The sequence below is a fragment of the Engystomops pustulosus genome, chromosome 1, assembly GCF_040894005.1.
Source record: "Engystomops pustulosus chromosome 1, aEngPut4.maternal, whole genome shotgun sequence".
Lineage (NCBI taxonomy): Eukaryota > Metazoa > Chordata > Amphibia > Anura > Leptodactylidae > Engystomops > Engystomops pustulosus.
This window is the reverse complement of record NC_092411.1, coordinates 61,984,872-62,005,997: the sequence shown is the minus strand read 5'-3', so window position 1 is coordinate 62,005,997 and position 21,126 is coordinate 61,984,872. Positions and strand designations below refer to the sequence as shown.

Sequence of the window (21,126 nt, the reverse complement as noted above, 5' to 3'; positions counted from 1 at the left end):
TCTCCCATTGACTCGCGCGTGAAAAATGTGCCGAAAACGCAAAAAAAACGCTAACACCACGCGCGTGAAAAACGCAAAAACGCTAATTACTCCAAGGAAAAATGGAACAAAAACGCAGCCAAAAACGTCAGTTTTTCACGCATTGCACCCTGACGTGAAACGCAACGCTAGTGTGGAAGAGGCCTAAGACTGTCCAATAAGTACTGCTATCTCAATCACTTCACACAGGGACAACTTATCTGCTGATTTGTGTCATGGGAACAATGTTACGGTAAACATTATGTCAGTGTTTTTTGACCTAGACTTGAGCGCTGATCGTATTTACAGATACTGTTGTGCATAAGTGGTACTTTCCATGCACCACACAGGTAACATTTATTTTTAATGGGCTTTTGCATTTTCAATACTAATTAAGTCTCATTTTCATCCTTTTTTTTAAGGTGGCTGATAACCTACTAAGGGTCGTTTTCCATTCTGGTCATAATTATTCTTGCAGAACTTGTTGGAAAATATGCAAGTTACGTTTTCCAGGATGGAACAAGGAAAACAATGCCTTATTTTACTACTATGTAAGGCAGCCCTCTTAACATTAAGTATGACTTTCAAGAAGCCTAGTGACATGATGTCATGAGGATTTAAGCCAAACCAGTATATCTATTCCAGAAAGAAAAGATTCCCAACTATAGAGTGCACTGTTTCTACAGGGTTGCGTCTCTTCAGTACAGTGTAGGGAACTGGTGGAGCTGAGTGAGAGACATCTTGAAAAACGTAACTTGCAAATTTCACAGAATCTCCTTCTGGAGCAATGGCTATAAGTCTCCACCTGCCTACACAGCGGCCTTAATCGTCAAAGTCTCCGTATGGAGAACTCTTACTTTCCGACCTGCATCAGTTGTTCTGACCAAAACCAGAACTGGTTGAGGGCACAAAATAGCTGGAAATCTTTCCATTATACTCAATCTCTATTTGCTCACCACACAAAGTTTTGACAATAACTGATGCAAAAATTGATAAAATTAATGAGGTATGATTTGGCACAAAATGCTGGGAGTTTGTCCATTAATGTATGTCTATTAAGTCATCAACGGAGAAAACAGTGACCGGCACCATCCGACCATTAAGGCATATCCCCAGTGAAGCCCGGCACGGATCTTGGCAGGGTAGATTGGCCTTCTTGCACAAATCTATAAACGGTGGTGCTCAGCAAGAGCAAAAGTAGTTCATGAAGCAAATATAGAATACAGCGGCACTCACCAATTCGGTGCGAGGAAATCTTTATTGAGGTGCGTACAGAGGCAGAGCGGGGCCAGGCCTCAATAAAGATTTCTTCGCACCGAATTGGTGAGTGCCGCTGTATTCTATATTTGCTTCATGGTATGTCTATTAAGACTTACAAATTTGCATTACTAGAGTAACTGCACTTGTTATGTTTCACCTGCAGATTTCCTGTATAGCATATGGCAAAAAATGCAGTAACAGTAAGTACAGTAACATTGTAGTGCATGGGATTGATCACAGTGATGATACTGACCGGCAGCAAAAAAGTGATATGTCACTTAATGCTGCAGATTCGGGGGTAGAAATGAACTTTTGCAATGCAAGGATACACGTAGATACCCTTACATTACCAGACTTAGCTTGTAGCACCGAACACAAGAAAAGCTAATACCAACACTATTTACCTGTATATTCCTGGACTATAGGGATGTTTGTTATTAGAAGACACATATTATATACATTTTATAACTAGTAAAACAAAATACTCTAATAATGCATGTGCCAGATTATAAGATTTTTACTTTTTTTTTCTTAAAAGATCATTTTTTTCTTTGCATTTTTTCGCCACATATTTTCCCACTTAGACAAATTTGGCTCATTTTCAAATATGGTGGGAAACAGGAAACGGCTTCTTGTTTTCTAATAATATGCAGTTTCTTCAGCATTTCATGATCATTTCATAAGCATTTACTTTTGGAAAGAAGGCATAATAAATTCACATAACCTTAAAATAGCAGCTATTCATTTCTGGAATGAATACATCTCCATCTGCTGAATATCACTTAAATGGACCAACTATCAAAATCGGCAGATTTAAGAAGCCAGATGTTGGGGTTACAGCAATACTACAACTGGTCTTTCAATTACAAATAAACTGATAAAAGAAGATGATTTAAATACAACATTTCAACAAACCATCTGTACAATGCATTTCTCACATCTGGGGTCACACATTTGCTTGATGATTATGAAAAACCTTTTAGCATTTTTTTTTATTTTTCTGCTGATTGTCATATTTCATATGTGACACCCTTGGGAAGTTTAATGTACACATATGCAGTATATAAAAGTATACAGTACATTTAACATATACTAGTCCTGTGTATCTGTTTGAACCTTACTACCAAATATAAGAAATTTCTGTAATCACTTTAAGAAATCTTGTTTTCTAATTTTTTTTTTAAAGGAAATGTATTACCGGATTTCTTTACCTATGAGAAGCAAATGGTGAAGCATATCCCTTTATCTATTTGACTACAGGGGCTGACACCTTGTCTTGGCTTCTTTAACAGCATTTAGTGAGATGCTTTACTGCAGCCTCATGACCATTGGTAGCTATAGACTGGATTCAACTCATTGAGGTCTATGCTTCTTGAGTAGATATGATCATCTATTGTCAGTAGTGGACAGCAGTATAGATAATGATTATGTGTTTTATAGAGGTGTTATCTTATATTGTAATCCTGTCTGTAGCCACAAAATTTCCTAAGGAATTCCTTCAGCCTACTATTATTTTTAAAAAAAAGATGGTGACGTAGGAACATTTTTTGGCTCTGAAATAAGTTACTCACTTTACGTAGTAAAATCACTTTGTACAAGAATTTTTTTTTTCACTGCACACCTGGTTTAGACATCTAAAAGTGCATATGAAAACCTCAACATGTGAACACACCCTAAAGGAAGTGTTATAAAAGATTAGAAAAACATGTCTATTTCCTATCATTAAGTGTGTAATAGAGTGGTACTGAATATCTCCTTTTTTCCCAATCACTTGATGTTATATATATATAAGAAAATGGCAGCACTTTGAGATTCAATGTGAAAAAAATGTACCGATTTATTTCAACTTGTGCCAAGCTACGTTTTGGCTCTTAAGCACTTGAGAGAAACTGCACTTGAGAAAGGCTCTAGGCTTTAGGAGCCGACCCGTAGCTTGGCACATGTTGGAATAAATCAGTATGTTTTTTTCACATTGAATCTCAGAGTGCTGCCATTTTCTTTTTACCTATACTTTGGAGGAACTTTGGTCCGGGTTCTGGGAAGTGCACCTGAGTGGTATTTATATGTGTATAATATATACAATTATTGAGCTATATGTCATTTTTTAAAATTCGTATAAGGGTGAGTTGACATTTCCGTTAGGTCTTTAGTTATTTCCTTACATTATTTTGATCCACAACCATTTAAGGTTGCACAGATGCAAGTCTTTCCAGCCAATACACAGAGATATGGTATAATAAAAGGGCAGCTCCTTGAGTTCAACTGGTTATAGCTCAAAATAAAATAAGGCCTTAACTTTTGCGCTAAGGGCACCTAGTTCACCATTTGATTAGGAAGTTTGAGGGCATCTCATTAAACTATTACTAATTCCGGTATTGGTAATTACATTTTTTTTCTTTCTTTCTGATATGACCACATTTCACTGGAAAATGGTTTTGGATATCTAGCTGTTGCAGAACTTTAGTCTGATTTGGAGAAAAAAAAATGGTATAAAACCCAAATGAATTGCAGCAAACTTTGGGATTAAAGCTGGAAAAAAAAGTCTGTTTATTGATTGTCCAATCGGAAGAGGTGCTATTTACTATATTGCATAAGGTAGCAGACAGGCATCAGCAATGAGTCTGCTGAGCGCACAATCCATTAAGCTGTTGACAAGGTTTGAAATCTGTCCTGAGGGGACGGTATAAAGCACCAAAATATGGAAATTACAGTTCTTACATGCAGTCTACAGAGTTATAGTAGATAACACTTTTCAAGCTTCAGACAGTTTCAAAGCTTTTCTATCACAAATATTCTCATATCAGGTTAGAGGAAAGACTGAAATCTGTTTTCAATTGGTCAACAGGGACATAATATATGTTAATTGACTGTTATCTTTTACAAACCATTCATTAATACAATTGATTATTGAAATGTGTAATTGTAAGGGCAACTTCTAAAGATGACAGATTTTTTTATACAATCTAAGCAGTACTGCACCTTTAAATATCCAGCAATTTGTCACATTAATTCTTACAACACAATGAATTTAATGGAAATATATTTATGGTTGAACTCACATAAAAAAATTGCATATTTCTTAAAAAAGGAAATATGGTTGATGGTTCTGTGTTTTAAATACTATTTTTCATGTAATTCATCTTCTTGCCAGCATATAATAGAAAATGGATTCTAGAATGTTCAGTACTTGAATATTGAAGCAATCATATTCCCTAGGGAATAAAGAGTCGATTTATTATAGGAGGAACACATTCAAAAATGGACGCATAGTAAGACATATTGGACCTTGGTAGCCAGTACCAGCTGTTCATGAAAAGACCCTCCTAATGCAGTTTTAAAAAATAAAGATACAATCATAGTTATCTTTTACTTTAAAAATTCTAAAGATGAACAAAAGTAGTGTCTGTTTATTTAAGTCTTGTTATAAATTATAAAACTCAAGTCTCTTCCCAAAGGGAAGCATAATGCACTTCTGTGGTACCTTTGCCAGCAAATATTTGGGTCACATTGAGAAACAAAATAATGATATCACATCCTATTCCCTAGTAAGAGCTGTCTTCTTGGTCGGATGATGTCGTCTTGATAAGTGTGCTCCATGAGATCGTTGAACTCATTCGCAAATTTTAACTAATTTCCAAACACAAAAATGGGAATAGTAACCTCATCTTCAGCAGGAAATTAAAATATTGCTAATCACTAGAGTTCATTTTTATTAATGTGAGTGAACAGCAAATATCCTTTGGAAGACACAGAGGAGTTTGTAGACAATGATGACAAAGTTTACAGCATGAGGTAAACTCCTCTTGATGTCAAAGTAAGTAGACATGTCAGGAGTGCGTTCGGTTATATCCAACACCTAAATGTTTCTCTAGCCATATCTCTGCTAATTGAGATGCAGATGCAAATGTACTTGCTTTAGAACCCAGGCACATTTTATACTGTTTAGGGTTTAAATTGGGGTCACATTGGACAGGATGAAAAACATGAACCACCCCAGTTTCTTGACTTCGAAAGGCCTTCAGACCAGAAGAGATAACCTTTGTAAAGAGATCAACGTCTTCTAAGCCCCATCCTTGAATGGAGGTATCAAAACCACCAACTTTCAGCAGGTCACTTTTATAAATACAAGTTATACCGTATCCATAGTCTCGCCAAAAGCCAGTTTTTTTTGTAAACACAAAGTTACTGTCTGCAGGAGGGTTTCCCCCATATATTACTTTTGGGTCATACTGACTAAATACAATGGGATAATACACTTGTTGTCCCTGAATAGTGTTATCCCGACACCTTTGTAGAAATTCCGAAGTGAACAGCAAGTCTACATCACAAAAGAGCAATAAAGTGTCGTTATCAAACAGAGCAGATCCCTTGTCAAGACTCAACCCCCTGGAAAACTGTCCTGACATTTTCATTATGGACATCTCCGACTGTGGGTACTTGTTTTGATATTCTGCCATGAGTGCCATGTGCTTGTCGGAGTCTGTGTTTGTTTCAGAATCAAATAAAATGACGATTAGCTTTACATTTTGCTTCGGGATCAGGCAGACCTTCTCATAATTCTCCATAAACCTGGCAAAGATATCATACCTTCCGGTGAGCGGAACAAGGAAATGTATTTTCTTGTCACTCTTTTCTTTCATTTCCTTTGTCATATGAAGAGCAGAAAACATTTTTAATGAGTTCGAGAGAAATGAAAAAGACTGTGTGTCACTGTTAATGCTCTGCAAGAAGCTCTGCACATCCAGTTCTTCATCTTCTTTGAAAAATGGCTTACTAAATGACTGCTGTAGATATGCATGACGTCTTACTGGAACAGTCAGTTTTCTCCCTTTATGCCTTTTGTACAACAGCAACATGTCTAAAATATATTCTACTCCATACATAGGATGGATCCTGCGGTAGCCATACTGGATTTCTTTAAAATCAATTAACCTTCCTCTTGATTTGGAGTTCTCATTGATCATTTCCATTACTTGCATTACCGTGTCATCCAAAGACACCTTGAGAAGGTTATTCAGACTCTGGCATGGTGGTGTGTTTGCAGACATTGAATAAATATGCTTTCCTGTAAGAAACTCCCATTCAATTACTTCATTCCTTTCCCGTGGCTGAAATCTATTGAATGATGGCATCATACCAAGCTGCTGGTCTAGCTTGTTTATCTCCGTGTTACTAAGCTTGCTCATCAAAACACTTTCCCTATGAAGCTGGATGGTGTGAAAGCGTAATTCAGAAATCTTGCGGCTCAGTATATAATTATGGAGTCTGTACTGGTATGCCGGCCTTTTATTAGGGTGCAGTGTTATAGCTGTATGAATTTTGCTGTTGTGCAGATCTTGTATATATCCTTTTCGGTTGTGTTCATAATTTTCGTGGAATAGTTGCTGCATCTGAAAAAAAAGGACAAATAAAAGTTGTAATATTAATATAGCCGAATAAAAATATGTTAATGCTTCACATAAACTTTAGTTTTGAATAGAAATAGTGACTTAAAAAAATCAATAAAAACTCCATTTACAGATGTAATTTTATCCTTGAAATAATGAAAAAAGCTAATTTAGTGTCTACAAGATTAATTTCAATGAGTGGAAGCTCATTGAAATGATCAAATTTTGGTTTCGGTAGGACAGATTTTTGGTAAAAAAGGTTTAGGTAAAAAACGAGGTAGCCTGCATATATTAATTTGAAGCCCATTAATTAAATGTAGAATAAAGGCATGCAGAATTTGCTGCAATGTGAATATACCGTTAAAGGGAACGTGTCACCACCTTTTTCATAAAAGCAGGTATTGACAGGTTTCCACAGTCCCCTAAGAGCACAAGGGCAGCCTTCTTTTACCTAAAAAACTCTTCTCAGAAGCTGGTAAAATAAACTTTCATTCTCTATCTGGTATCCAGGCAGACAAGGCAGCGGGGCGTGGCCTCCATGGCCAAGTCAGGGGCACGTCCTGTCCTCCCTCAGCAAGCCACCACCTCCTCAGTGACATCATCCGGCTGGCTGGCCAAATTCCTGCACCTGCACACACTTCTCTTCCATTGTCTTTCATGTGCAGTGAGCATCGGGCGGGTTTGCGTCCTCCACCTGCTCACGTCTCATGCGCAGCTTCGTGCACCGCGTTGCTTAGCAGGGAGCGATATGCAAAAGCTGTCTCTGACTCACTGCCTTGTCTGCCTGTATACAATTTAGGGAATCAAAGTTCACCCTTCAAAAGAAGGGTGTCCTTGTGCCATTAGGGTTCTGTGGGGACCGGTCAATACCTGTTTTTATGAATAAGGTGGTGACAAGTCCCATAAGGTTAGCTGCAACTGTTTTCTTAACTAGTTTGCTCTCAACTTGTCTCCATATTCAGAACTATCCATAATCACATGTTCACACCAAATATTAATTTGTTAAAGGTAAACTCTTGTTTTCTAATCTAACTATTCATTCATTAGCAACAAACAATGCAATAAAATAGCATGGCCAGAATGCTAGATTTCTGAGAGCTACTCATATCATCCATTCTAAACTATAAAATACCAATGTAAATGTAGACTTAACTCTGGTGATTTTAATATATGAGCCTCACATTGATGCTTTGGATCAGTATGTTGTATCAGTTCCTCCATGAGTTAGAGTGCACACGGTTTCCATCTTTACAAGCACTATATAATATATCTGTGTCATTATACAAGAAGTGTTCTGATTTTCCTACATGTTGATTCTCCATGTTTAGTAGCCATTTTTTTTAAAGTTTATACACTTTCAGGCATATATCCATTTGCTTTGAGTTTGGAGCCAGAACATCCATTAGCTTTTATACACATCTGTGTTACAGAACAATGGGAGCTAATTGAAGGAGCTCAATAATGTAATCCATGATGTCAGGATAACACATTTTGTAAACTTGACTCGCAAAGCATAAATCTCCAGAACTAAACAAATATGTATAATCGTTTTTCGGAACTTGGGAAGGTTTATATCTTCTACTTCTTTATTCCATATTACATTGTCCATGACCATATAAGGTACATTGCAGGGGAGAAAACTGTAGGAGTTGGCCTGGGAACTTGGCAGCCGCCCTGATGTAATTGAGGCACTGGTTTATAACAACTTTCTAAGAAAGGCATAGTGTTCATTGCATGGGCAGCTGTAGAGGATTGTCACTAACACAACTTAAATATATGTCTGCCCTAACCTTTCTTGGGTATAAAGGGATAGGGGAAATAATGTGTACTAGATGTAACACAACATATGTGTTACAGTATGTTGCAGGCACTACACCACACAGTCACAGAACCCAAGTACAATGATAGCCAGGATGCCAATAGAGCGGCAGTCACATCTCCTCCTTATAGTACAGCCTTCTTATATGGCAGTCACTAGTGCCCCTCATACTGTCACTCATATGACCCTCTTAAAGTGACAGTTACAGGCATTTATAGCATCAGCCAAAGTCCATCTTATACTGTTCCATTCCATGGAAAAAAAATTAATCTTTTTCACATGAAGAGTGACCTCTCTTTATCTGTAGTCACAGACCCTTATAATATTAAGGGTGGATGCATTGTATGATGAGTTAATTGAGTATCATTGGTAAAACAGATTAATTACATAGGCATTGAACAAGACCTTAAAGGAAAGCTGTTACCAGCAGCTCCCGCAACATAGTAGCTTCAGTCTTTATACATGTTCCACTGATGCCCATATCCATAGGATGAGAGCCCCCATTCTTCTAAATAAGACTTTTATTGTTCCCCTCTGTTACTAAACATCTAGTTAAGAAGGTGGGAGAGATCTGGCTGACAGTCAAGCTTCACAGATGCGCCGTGCATGTGCGACTACAGTGTCTTTTTTAGAAGAATGGTGGTTCTACTCCCATGGATAGAAGCATCAGTGGTACATGTAAAAAGATATCTAAAAGGTACTGTGTGTGATTTGGGTAAGTGTGTGTGTGTGTGGGGGGGGGGGGGTGTCAATGGTGACAGTTTTCCTTTACTATCAGATTGGTGAAGTTCCAAAATACTTTTACAGATCAGCTGTTCTCAGAAGCCGATGGATATACAGTATGAAGGAAACAGTTCTCTGTGTTGTGGTCATACCAGATTACTGCAGATCAACCTCTGCTTATTTGAATGGAACATAAGCTGCAGGCACTCAGTTTGGCCACTTTAAAAAAAACAGTGCTATCTGTTCTTGTACACCAAATATTTTTGCCACTACAATTTCTATACGTATTTCAGTGATTATTATACAGTAGATTTGATTTAGTCAAAGTGATGCAGACAGATTTCACTTGCTTAGCCGCACTTTTACAAAGTCGGTTTATGCTTATTTGGCACCTATAAAAGTTTGCCATTGCAACACTTTGAAACATGTTAAAATATTCACCCATTTCACCATCTTTGTGAATGAAACCATTTTAGTTATATCCCGGATAGACAAATCACTGTGCAGCAGTAGCCGGTACTTAACAGCAGAGAACAAGTTCCCTTAATTCATTATATAAACATAAATACTTAAAAAATTAGTAGTGCCATGATAAGCTTTTGCCCATTTTTCAGAGCGAGTGTTTGTAGAGGGGTCTAAGTCTTTGCCGAGTGGTTCAATAAACCCTTTAAGAACAGTGTTATTAATGCCTGTAAAATTCTTTAATATATTTACTTTCATTCACTAGCTATGAGCCTCTAATACAATTTCTTTCATTCCCAGGAAAAGATCCATAGTACAAGCAGGGAATTGCTTACAAAAGATTAATATTGGGAGCTTGAACAAATATTGCCGGTATGATACATATACTTCAAAGAAGCACAAAATGTGGAAGCGTTTCATCCTACAGTAACTCACAAGCTTGAAAAGCTAAATATAGTAAATGTAAGATAATTACTAATTACTTTACACTTTTTCTACTTTAAAAAACTGCAAAGAGGAATAAGAACAGAGAGAGTTAGAACACAGAGAATATAATTTCAGTTTACTGTAGGTCCACAAGTTGCCAATTCTTTACTCTTGCCATATATATTTGGCTGACAGCTCGCTCTTCTGGCCCCTCATATCATCCACTATCAGATCATAAGTGTACATGCTTATTTCAGGAGGAAGAGGGATAAGCCACCTAGAAAAAGCTCTGGCAGCTTCTTATCTCTCCAGCATGTTGTAACTTGAAAGTCTAAGCATGTTTAGATTACGTAGTTTTAAGACTGAGAAATCCAACACATATTGTATCAAAACATGGCACACACCAAGTAGTCTTAAATTTTTCTCTGTTTTAATTCTAACTCTATTATAACAATAAGCCTCCACCAATATATAATGAATATAATCCGAATAGGCACGACGGGGTAGAAATCCAACACAGACTTGTTCAAGGAACATGAACGTGTGATACAAAACCACATAATTCTATTAATAAATGAATAGAACAAAACTCAATGTCATTAGTCACAAAAATTAGCTTAAATAGTTTGATTCTATGATCCACAAAATGTTATGCTCTTTTTAAAGTAGGCAGAGTTATTGCCAAGATGGCCATCACTGAATACTACAAGTCCCATGACCCTTTAGTTCTCAGTATCTCCTCCTCCGTCTTATGCTCTGCTCCCAGTGATGATGTAACAGACTGTCCTGCTCTGTTACCATAGTAATGATGTGTAACTGCCATCACTGTACATTACCTCACTGAGATGATGTCTCGCCATAGCACTGGCCACACTGAATGCACTACAACCAACCACAGCCAAACATAGTGATGATCACATAACCTGCCTAGGTAAGGTGCAGGACATGTGATGTGGACATCCGACCAGCGGCCATCTTTTGTCCTGTGTCTGGTCCGTGCGGAGGAAATCATCTGACTGATTAAAGGGTCAGTAGCATTTTAATTCTTCATTACAGTCTATGCCAACAGCATTTTTCTGCTAAGAGGACCCTATTGTATATGGATCCATTTGTATATGAATTATGCTTATTCCTGGAATACCCCTTTAAGGAGAGTCTGCAGAAGAAATGTAAGAATGACCCATGTATTCATGCAAAGACTTTTCAATTTGTCCATGTACAGATTACCCCAACAAATGGGTGTAATCTGCATGTAGGGCCAGTTCACATGACAGCATTAAAATTCGATTATACCCTTGCAAGAAATGATATAATATAACTCATGCCGAGGATTTATGTAAGCCATTCCCAAACGCTTACATATATGGATGCTTTTTTCCCTTAAAATTTAGGTTATTTAGTAGCAAAAAGTGGATTCTGCTGCATTTTTGCCATTTTGAATTAAAGTAGAGTATTACATAAGAAGTCAACATACACTTATGACAACATTGAGACTGCACAGGTTTTTACTTTCTTTTTAATGTTTTGCCTTGTTGAATTCATATTTAGTATCTTTTATGTCACATGTGCCCTTGGCCAGGGTTAAGGGACACTAAGTACAGCATCAGATAAAAACTGTCTCTTGTACATGATATAGTTCTACCGATTTACTAAGCTAAGAACATATTACAAATTATTAACAGTTCCCCAATTTTTAATATGTATACAAATATATTTTTAAGGGATACTTGATGTAATATTAGACACGGATCACAAGTTAAATGACAAGGTATTTTGGGACCTACATGTATATTGGACACTACTTGGGCACAGATCTTTAGGAATATTTCTTTAGCTCTTTTAATAAAATTATTCAATATAATATTAACATAGTTTATACTATTCACCACTTTAGTAAAAATGTGATAATGTGTGATATTACTAAATGTGAACTTTTGCATGTGATTTGGACTTGGTCCTAGAATTTAAGTGTATTGGGAACATATATATGAGCATGTTAGGCAGGATTTTGGAGTTAACATTTACCCATCTATTCAACTTCCAATTTTTGGACTAACAAGGAGTATTGTATCGAACAGAAGGGCAGACCGGTGATTATTTAAGCTATGCATATTGCCTGTGTGTTTATAGCCAGAAATGGGGAAGTATATTCAGTGAATATACAAAAGGAGGATATTTAATTTTTTTTGGTACTTGGGTTATTTTATATTATTTTGATTCCGGTATTAATATTTGTTACTATGTATTTATTGAACATTATTTGTGGGGCTAGTACTCCTCCAGTTCCACATTTTCAATAGATATAATGACATTTGTTTTCACGTTTCCTCAACATCTGGTCTGGTCACAGTGCTTAAGTCTTTATTTTTGTTCTTAAGAAGTAGATTTTAGTACTACATTCTCACGCTCAACATCATCTTAGGGTGATTTTTTTTTCCTGTTGATTAAACGCAAAGGATTAAGTCAAGCCTCCTTTCCACTGAATTTATCAGTATTAGAGTTTTATCATAATTTTATCCCTGCAGCTCACATCAAATTAAGACAACATAAGTAAGGTCAGTTCTTCCTTCCTATTTCTAAGTAGTATAGGAATACATTAACAAATCCCATGCTTGAAACTTTAGGCAGGTGATTAAACACTTTGCATAAATCAATGGTTCAAGTGAATAAAAAACATATCGTATTAAGGAAAAAATCCTCTTTCTCCACTTGTGAGATACTTTTTCTCTTTGCCTTCCATACTGATCATTCACTCTTAATTTACTGTTAAATTCCATATTGAGAGGGGAGATGGATGATCAGCTCACTGAAGGATCAGATTACAGCTGCGGCACTTTAATGTTTAGGGAGATAGGAAAGATAGGAAAAGATGATGTAATGCAATAGAAAGAAAGGTACGTGGATGTTGCTGGTACGAGTGAGTTTATAACTACACGGACATTTATAAAGACTGGTGCATCAGGTGGAAGTCTTAATAATACTAATAGGTGCACAAGAGGCTAAAAATTTCTGACCTGTTAGTTAATCCGACTCAGCACATAAATGATGTAACAAAGTACAACCTGGCATAGGTATCAGCTGTAATCTTCACCATTATCCTAGTAAAGGCTATAGTAAATTTATCAACCAAGGAGCAGGGCTGGTATTAGGGGCGGGAAACTGGGCATTTTCCCAGGGCACCCTGTCCCAAGGGGGTCCACTGCATCTATCAATCTATAATATGTATTATATTTATCTTCTATTTTCAATCTACCTATCATCTATCTCCTGTAAAATTATGTTACAGTCCCATATTTCAGATTGCCTTACCATACTACTGTTGTAAACTACAAAGTGTTATCATTGTGCGGGGCTAAAGGGAGCCTCTAACTGACTTCATAAAATAGTTTTATTTTTAGTTTTATTTAAAACTTCTAGTTTTGCTAAGGACCCCACTTTATCTAAAACCGACTTTGCCAGGGAGTCTCTGCCCTTGTCCCCCTTGTGCCCTACTATACCTTAAAAAGTAATGTAAGGGATGGAAAGGGGGAAAATGATTCTTGGTTGTGCAACAGAAATTGCAACTTTTTCATGCCTTGTATGCCAGAAAATTAACATATCCTCCCTACATAATTTATTTATAATGTGTAACCATAAAAAGACAAACAGTAAGCCTACATACTTACTGCAAAACAGCCTAGCAATCTACCATCAATTGCATTTCTATCTCATATCTATATATCACACCAAAAGTATAGAAATGGAAGCTGCTCATTTTCTAGCTACAGATTTTTGCAAAAATATTTCATTGTAAAATATCCAATTCAAATTAAACATACACATATTTAAGAATGTTTATGTGGCACATAACTGTGCAAAAAATTGTATTTATCACCATAGAAACTAGACAAACAATAGGTCTCTTTACTGGCTCAGGATCATACTGTGAAAGCTGTAATTCTAGATCCTCTTTCTGTATTGATTATCATTTCATTGGCTTAAGAAGATCTCTTAAGGAAAGTGGTTTGCTTTACTGCATCCTTTAATTGAACAGCTATGTTTAGCTTCGATTCATAAATCAAATACAGACCAATGTCATATGTTTAAACATACATCCTTAAATGTCACAAGAAGATTGACGTGTATATGCTTTAGTAGAGATCTGCAGGCTAAAGCCAGCAGTAGACCCTAAATGAATGTAAAAGATGATTTACTATTCTCTTTTTAAATCCATTCCAGAGATTGGCTTCAAAATACTGATTTGTCATTTTTTTTCTACATATTTTTTTATTACTACTCATATTTTTTGTTAACAACTCATTCTGGTAAATTTGTATTCTATTTAGTTATTCTATAACAATTTACAAACATATTTGTCAATCTGTTTTCAATTAGTTTTTTTTTTTTTAAATCTAGGTTGCAAAAAACTGTCTAAAATGCGTAAAAGGGTTTTAGAAAGTTTAAGACAATTAAAAATAAAATTAAAAATACATGTTAAACTGTTTCATTGCAGTCAACTGGTAAGATCAAAAAAGTACTTACTCTTTGCTCATTAGTGTACATTCTGCACCCTATCTTTAAAGAAAAAAACAGAAATGTAGATATTTTTGCTAATTTATTAAACAAGAAAAACTGAAATATCATATGGTCATAAGTATTCAGGCTCTTTTCTGTGACACTCATATTTAATTCACATGCTGTCCATTTCCTTGTGATCTTCTTTGAGATGGTTCTACTCCTTCATTGCCAGCCATCTGTGTTTAATTAAGATAATTTTACTTGATTAGGAAAGGTACACGCCTGTCTATATAAGACCTCATAGCTCACAGTGCATGATGTCTAAGGAACTGCCCAAGGAGCTCAGAGAAAGAATTATGGCAAGATTACAAAACAATTTCTGCAGCACTCATTCCTAAGAGCACAAAGGCCACCATAATTCTTAAATTGAAGAAGTTTGGGACAACCACTTTTCTTCCTTTCCCTGCTAATCCAGCCAAACAATGTCAACTATAACTGCAGCCCTTCACCAGTTGGGGCTTTATGGCAGAATATGTCAATGGAAGCCTCTCCTCAGTGCAAGACATATGAAAGCCTGCATACAGTTTGCAAAAAACACATGAAGAACTCCCAGACTATGAAAAATAAGACTCTCTGGTCTGATGAGATGAAGATTAAACTTTTTGGTGTTAATTCTAAGCGGTATGTGCTCATCACCTGCCAAATAAAATCCCAACAGTGAATCATGGTGGTGGAAGCATCATGTTGATTGCAATTGAAGGAAAGATGAATGCAGCCAAGTGCAGAGATATCCTGTATGAAAACCTCTCCCAGAGTGCTCTGGACCTAAGACTGGGCCAATGGTTCACCTTTAAAGAGGACAATGACCCTAAGCAGAAAGCTGAAATAACAAAACAGTGGCTTCAGAACAACTCGGTGACTATTCAGGACTGGCCCAGCCTGACATGATCCCATTTCAGCATCTCTAGAGAGACTTGAAAATGGCTTCCACCAGCACTCATCATCCGACCTGAGGGAACTAGAGAGGATCTGCAAGGAAGAATGGCAGAGGATCCCTAAATCCAGGTGTAAAAAACTTTTTGCATCATTCCCAAGAAGACTCATGGCCGTACTAGCTAAAAAGGTACTTTTACTCAATACGGAACAAAGGGTCTGAATACTTATGACCATGTGACAGTTCAGTTTTTCTTGTTTGATAAATTAGCAAAAATATCTACATTTCTGTTTTTTTTCAAGATAGGGAGCAGAGTGTATATTAATAAGCAAAAAGGATTTTTTTTTTGAATTTGCCAATTGGCTGCAATGAAATTTAAAGGGGTCTAAATACTTTCCATACCCAATGTAGATCTATTAAATGTTCTGCATTGCTTTTTTGAAATGTAAAGTAAAGCCATTGGTTTACAAATGTCTTTACCAGCTGCCATTCCTAACCATAAAATGGCTGCAGATAGAGAGACATATAATCTATAACTCCCCATGACCAATATATACATTTAATGACCATATGATATCATTCATTAATACAATCATAAGGTCCTGGTATCTGCACCCTACGACATGGTATCTGTACCCTAGGAGGTCAAGATATAGCAGTTTATGTGCTCTTTGGTAGAGCGGTGGTGTAGACTTTTTCCAGACTGTGTGCTTACATCTGTTCCTGACCTCTAAATGAAATGTTTTAATGTTCCTCAATGCTAAATGTTTACTTTCCTTCTTGTGTTAACCCCTTAACGCTGAAGCCACTTTTCACCTTCCTGACACGGCCCATTTTTTCAAATCTGCCCTGTGTCACTATAAGTGGTTATAACTTCGGAACGCTTTAACATATCCAAGTGATTTTAAAATTGTTTTCTCGTGACACATCGTACTTCAGGTTATTTGAAAAATTTTGGTGGTATGTTTTGCATTTATTTATGAGAAAATCAGATATTTGGTGAAAATTTGGAAAAATTTTTGATTTTTGAACTTCAAAATGTTCTACTTTTTCCATACATAGTCATAACCGCAAAAAAACGTAATAACTAACATTCACTAAATGTCTAATTTATGTGGACATGGTTTTTTATGCATACTCTTATTTTTGTAGGATGTTATGGGACTTTGAACATTAGGTGCGTTTTTTCACATTTTCATAAAAAACGCAAAATCCTGCTATTGAGGGACCTGCTCAGGTTTCAAATCACTTTGAGAGACCTAAATAAAAGTAAACCCCATAAATTACCCCATTATAGAAACTACGCCCCTCAACGTACGTGAAACAACTTTTATGAAGTTTGTTAACCCTTTAATTGTTTTACAGGGGTTAGCACAAAATCGGATGCAATTTTGAAAGTAACATTTTTTTGGCTAAATTAATATGTTTTTCAAAAAATGTACAAATTCTCAGTGGATAAAATACCAAAACGCTCCACAAAATTTGATACCCAATCTCTTCCGTGTATAATAATACCCCATATGTGGTGGTAACCTGCTGTATGGGCACACGCCAGGGCATCGAAGGGAAGCTGCGCCATTCAGAGCAGATTATGCATTGTCAATTTTTATTGGCTATACAATCTTTATTTTTTTGTCAATTAGGACATATAAGGGCTTATTTTCTGCGACATGAGATGCACTTTACAAATACTTCATTTTAGTGGGTCATTAGCTTATTGATGAGATTTTATTAACTCTTGAATGTATGGGTGAAAAGAAAATTGTCAATTTTGGTTTACTTTCTTTTTTGTATTTTTTGGGGGTCGTACACCGTTCACTAAAAATACTATATTATCTTCATTCTATAGATCACTACGATTACGGTGATACCTCATTTATATAGTTTTTCATTTATTTTTACAATTTTACTGGATAAAAACTAATATAGAGGAAATCTCATTTGTTTTTGCATCGCCATCTTTTCGGAGACGTAACTTTAATATTTTTTGGTTGACAGAGCTAGTTTAGGGCTTATTTTTTACGTGTTGAGTTGTTCTTTTCAGTGGTACCATTTTTGCGCACATAACTGTTTTTGATCACTTTTTAGAACATTTTTGTGTAAAGATTTTATGAAAAATGTAAATTTTTGGCGTGTTTTTCGGGTTTTGTTTTTACGGCGTTCACCGAGCGTGTCCAATAATGTTTCTGAGTTATTGTACGGATTGTTACGGACGCGGCGATACCAAATATGTGGGGGTTTTTGGCGATTTTGTGTTTTTTTCACTTTATTGCATGTATATAGGGAATATTTGTGTTTAGGGGACTTTAACTTTATTTAATTAATTATTTTTATTTAAAAATGATTTTATGTAGTATTTTTAACATTTTTATTAACTTTTACAGGTTAGCTTGAATAAGTGATCCACTGATCACTTGTTCAAGCTCTTCTTCACATTACACAGTGTAATACAGATGCGCATGCTCAGTGTGTTACAGCCGGGTCCTGTCAGAAGGCAGCACCCGGCTCCCGGCAGGAGGATCGCGCAGCCCCGGGCACCGGCAGTCCCGGGGCTGCGATCGGAGCAGCGGACCCCCCCGGTAAGCGCCGCGGGGGGGTCCGATTTTTCTGAAATGCCCCTTGCACGCCGCGGTCGGAGAAATCTCCGATCGCGGGTGTTAGAGGCAGGTGTCGGCTATAATATATAGCTGAAACCTGCAGCTTCTGGCGCCGGCTCCGTTCAGGAGCCGGTGCCAGAAGCATGACGTAATAGTACTGCATTTTGCGGGAACGCACCTCCCGCGATGCAGTACTATTACGTCAAATGTCGGGAAGGGGTTAATGGTGTGATTAAAATAGGAGTAAGTTCTCTTCTAAGTTCATTACTAATGATAGACTTTGAAATATATCAACATTCAGAAGCTGCAGGTAGTGATAAAGTCATTTGTTCCAGAACAAAAAAAAATTGTCCTTGCGCAACAAGGTTTACAATTGATTTCATGCATTCTAAACCAAACATACCTTGAGAATGCTGTAGCTACACTGATGCAGAATCATATCTGGTTTAATCTCTGAGCTGAGTGGTTTTGCTGAAAAAATAATAATAGAATTATGACAATGAGGCTCTGTCACTCCTTTGCCTGACTCCAGAACTTCTCCTTTCACATTAAGCATGCACTGCTCCGGAGAATGATGTAATCACTGTGTTGTCTCTGACAGGCAGAAGAAATCAATTACTGCACCATCCCCTAGCTGCTGTGTATGAGTGATACAGCTCAGGTTGATTAGTCTTGTCTGGACAGTTCAGGAAGCTTGTGTAACATGCAGGCTAAAGGCAATCCAGATTTCCCAAGGTCCAGAATGTTATAATTGTTTTTGCAGCAAAACCACTCAGCTCAGGGATTATACAAGATATGTTTCTTCATCAGTGTAGCTATGGCATTCTCAAGGTATGTTTGGTTCATAATGCAGGAAATCAAATGACAAATTAATATTATTGATGAAAAATAATTCAATTTTCCAATTTACCTTCTGTATCAATTTCTCAGAGTTTTCTAGATCTCTGCTTGCTGTCCTGCTATAGAAAGCTGCATTGTTTATTTCCAGTTGACAGAAGTCTGACCATGGTCACACAGGTGCTCCTGTGTGACCATGGTCAGATTGGTACAGAAAGTATATAGGAAAATTGTATTACTTTTCATTGCACAAACAATAACATTTATTTCCTGAAATGGGAATTACCCTTTAAGTTACCAATCTGCTATGAGTCAACCATGACTTAACTATAATTTCTAGTCATGTCTTATTTCTGCTGATCCCCTTGCTTGTAAACCTCCATAGAGTATACTACAGAGCCTATCATCTCTTTCAGTTGTAGCTGTAACAGTGCTGCTGTCTTCTCACAAAAGCCTTTCTGTATCCACCTCAGTTAACATACCAACATGGACACACATGCTCAGTCTTGCTTCTGTCTCTATTTTCAGTTTCAGACACACAAGGTGTTTCCAGTGTGGTTAGCTAGCTTCTTCGGAAGTACCAGAACCTGCAGCAGAGAAGATGTAGCTACACCTGGAATCCCTTGCAGATCTGAAGCAGTAAAAAAAATGAAGCTGCCCAATTGTTAAAAAGAAAAGGTCCCAGTTTATATGGCAATTAGCTCGTAATAAGCATGGGAGAAGTGATCTTTTATTTTTATACAGCACACAGTGACAAACATAGGCAAACAGAGCTATGGCACATGAACATCCAGAAACCAAATCTTTTGGATAGATGGATTTAAAATAAAATGAATGCCAAATTGATCAGGAGCACAACAAATCCTGATAAAGTACATTATTTAGCATTTTTTTAATAAGTGGTAGGTCCCCTAATGATGGACTAAATCTAATTCCTTTTGGACAAACTCATAAAATACCTACAAAAAAGTCCAAGAAAGTGCTTGTTAAGTGGGGGGGCTGTACATAAAAATTACATTTGCCAGAGCTCCTGTTGGGCGGAAGTTGTCAGAGCAGAGGGACGGCGGAATGGGACAACAAGAGCAGCAGCAAAAATAAGTACAGGTTTATATTTTTGTACAGCCCCCCCCCCCCTCCAGCAACCTTGAAACTTTTTATAATGTTGGACAACCCCTTTAAAGAGATTCAGCATTATAATGGAATAGATCTTTGTACAAAAATGCCCTTATCAGGTCACATGGATGGAGAAGATTCATGTTAGGATGTCTCCTCTAGGCATCAAATAGTTCCCAGAGTCCATGTACATCATCACAAGCCTGGATGGCAATTGCCTAATGTATATTATGGTGTCATCCTGACAAGGTGAAGGGGCAAGAGTTATTCAATTGGACTTCATTGTGCATCAAAAACTTCACAAAACAGTGGTGCAGAGTATGGTAACTAATAGGTGACAAAAAGCATAGGCTTGGCAATAAAGAGAAGATGCGTCACAATAATCTAACATTTTTAGACCATATTCACTAAATATGAAAGAAGGAGATTTTGTCATAAGGAATTTTCTTACTCCCATAAACCACTGTACAGCAAAGGATCTACCACATAGGTTATCAGTAAATAAGATTTGGAGGAGAAAAGCTAGTTGTGTTGTCTGGACAGTGACCTATACTCATCTAGCATTTATATGCATATCAAATTCTCACTGCAGCTCATGTGCTTTATGAAGAAAGAATAAGTTTTATGAAGGATCTTTAGATAGATCACTGGGTGTAGAGCATTAGTGACCATAACACGGTTGTTGTGTTTTGTGGTTAACAGCCTCTAACTTAGCCAAATCATTTACCTACACTTTGCTGAAGAGATGATAATATATTAACACAGCACTGTTCACAGCTGGGATTCTGTTCTTTATGGAACTGCTATACTGGTTTGACTATTATCATGCATCATGTCATTAGGCTTTCTGATATAGTCATGCTCTATGTTAGGGCTCATTCACACTGACGTCTGCGTGGCCGTTCATGTACGTCCCCATAGTCGGCAATAGCGGCATGGCGGGGATCCGGTGCCAAACATGTGTTGCACCTATCCGGGCCGCACACCGCTAAAACATAGAGCATGCTCCTCACCTCCAGCACACGGCGGTATTTGAATGTACCCTTAAAGGGG

The 21,126-nt window shown here is 37.0% G+C and overlaps 1 protein-coding gene across 1 annotated transcript in view; it reads right to left on the bottom strand.

Moving 5' to 3' along the window:
• Positions 1-3,077: 3,077 nt before the first annotated feature.
• The window catches only part of CHSY3 (chondroitin sulfate synthase 3), a 211,236-nt gene continuing 193,187 nt past the window's right edge, over positions 3,078-21,126 (bottom strand). Inside the window, exon 3 of the mRNA XM_072141788.1 lies at positions 3,078-6,668. Coding sequence (XP_071997889.1) covers positions 5,106-6,668 — 1,563 coding nt within the window. The 3' untranslated portion in view covers positions 3,078-5,105. The remainder of the gene's footprint in view (positions 6,669-21,126) is intronic.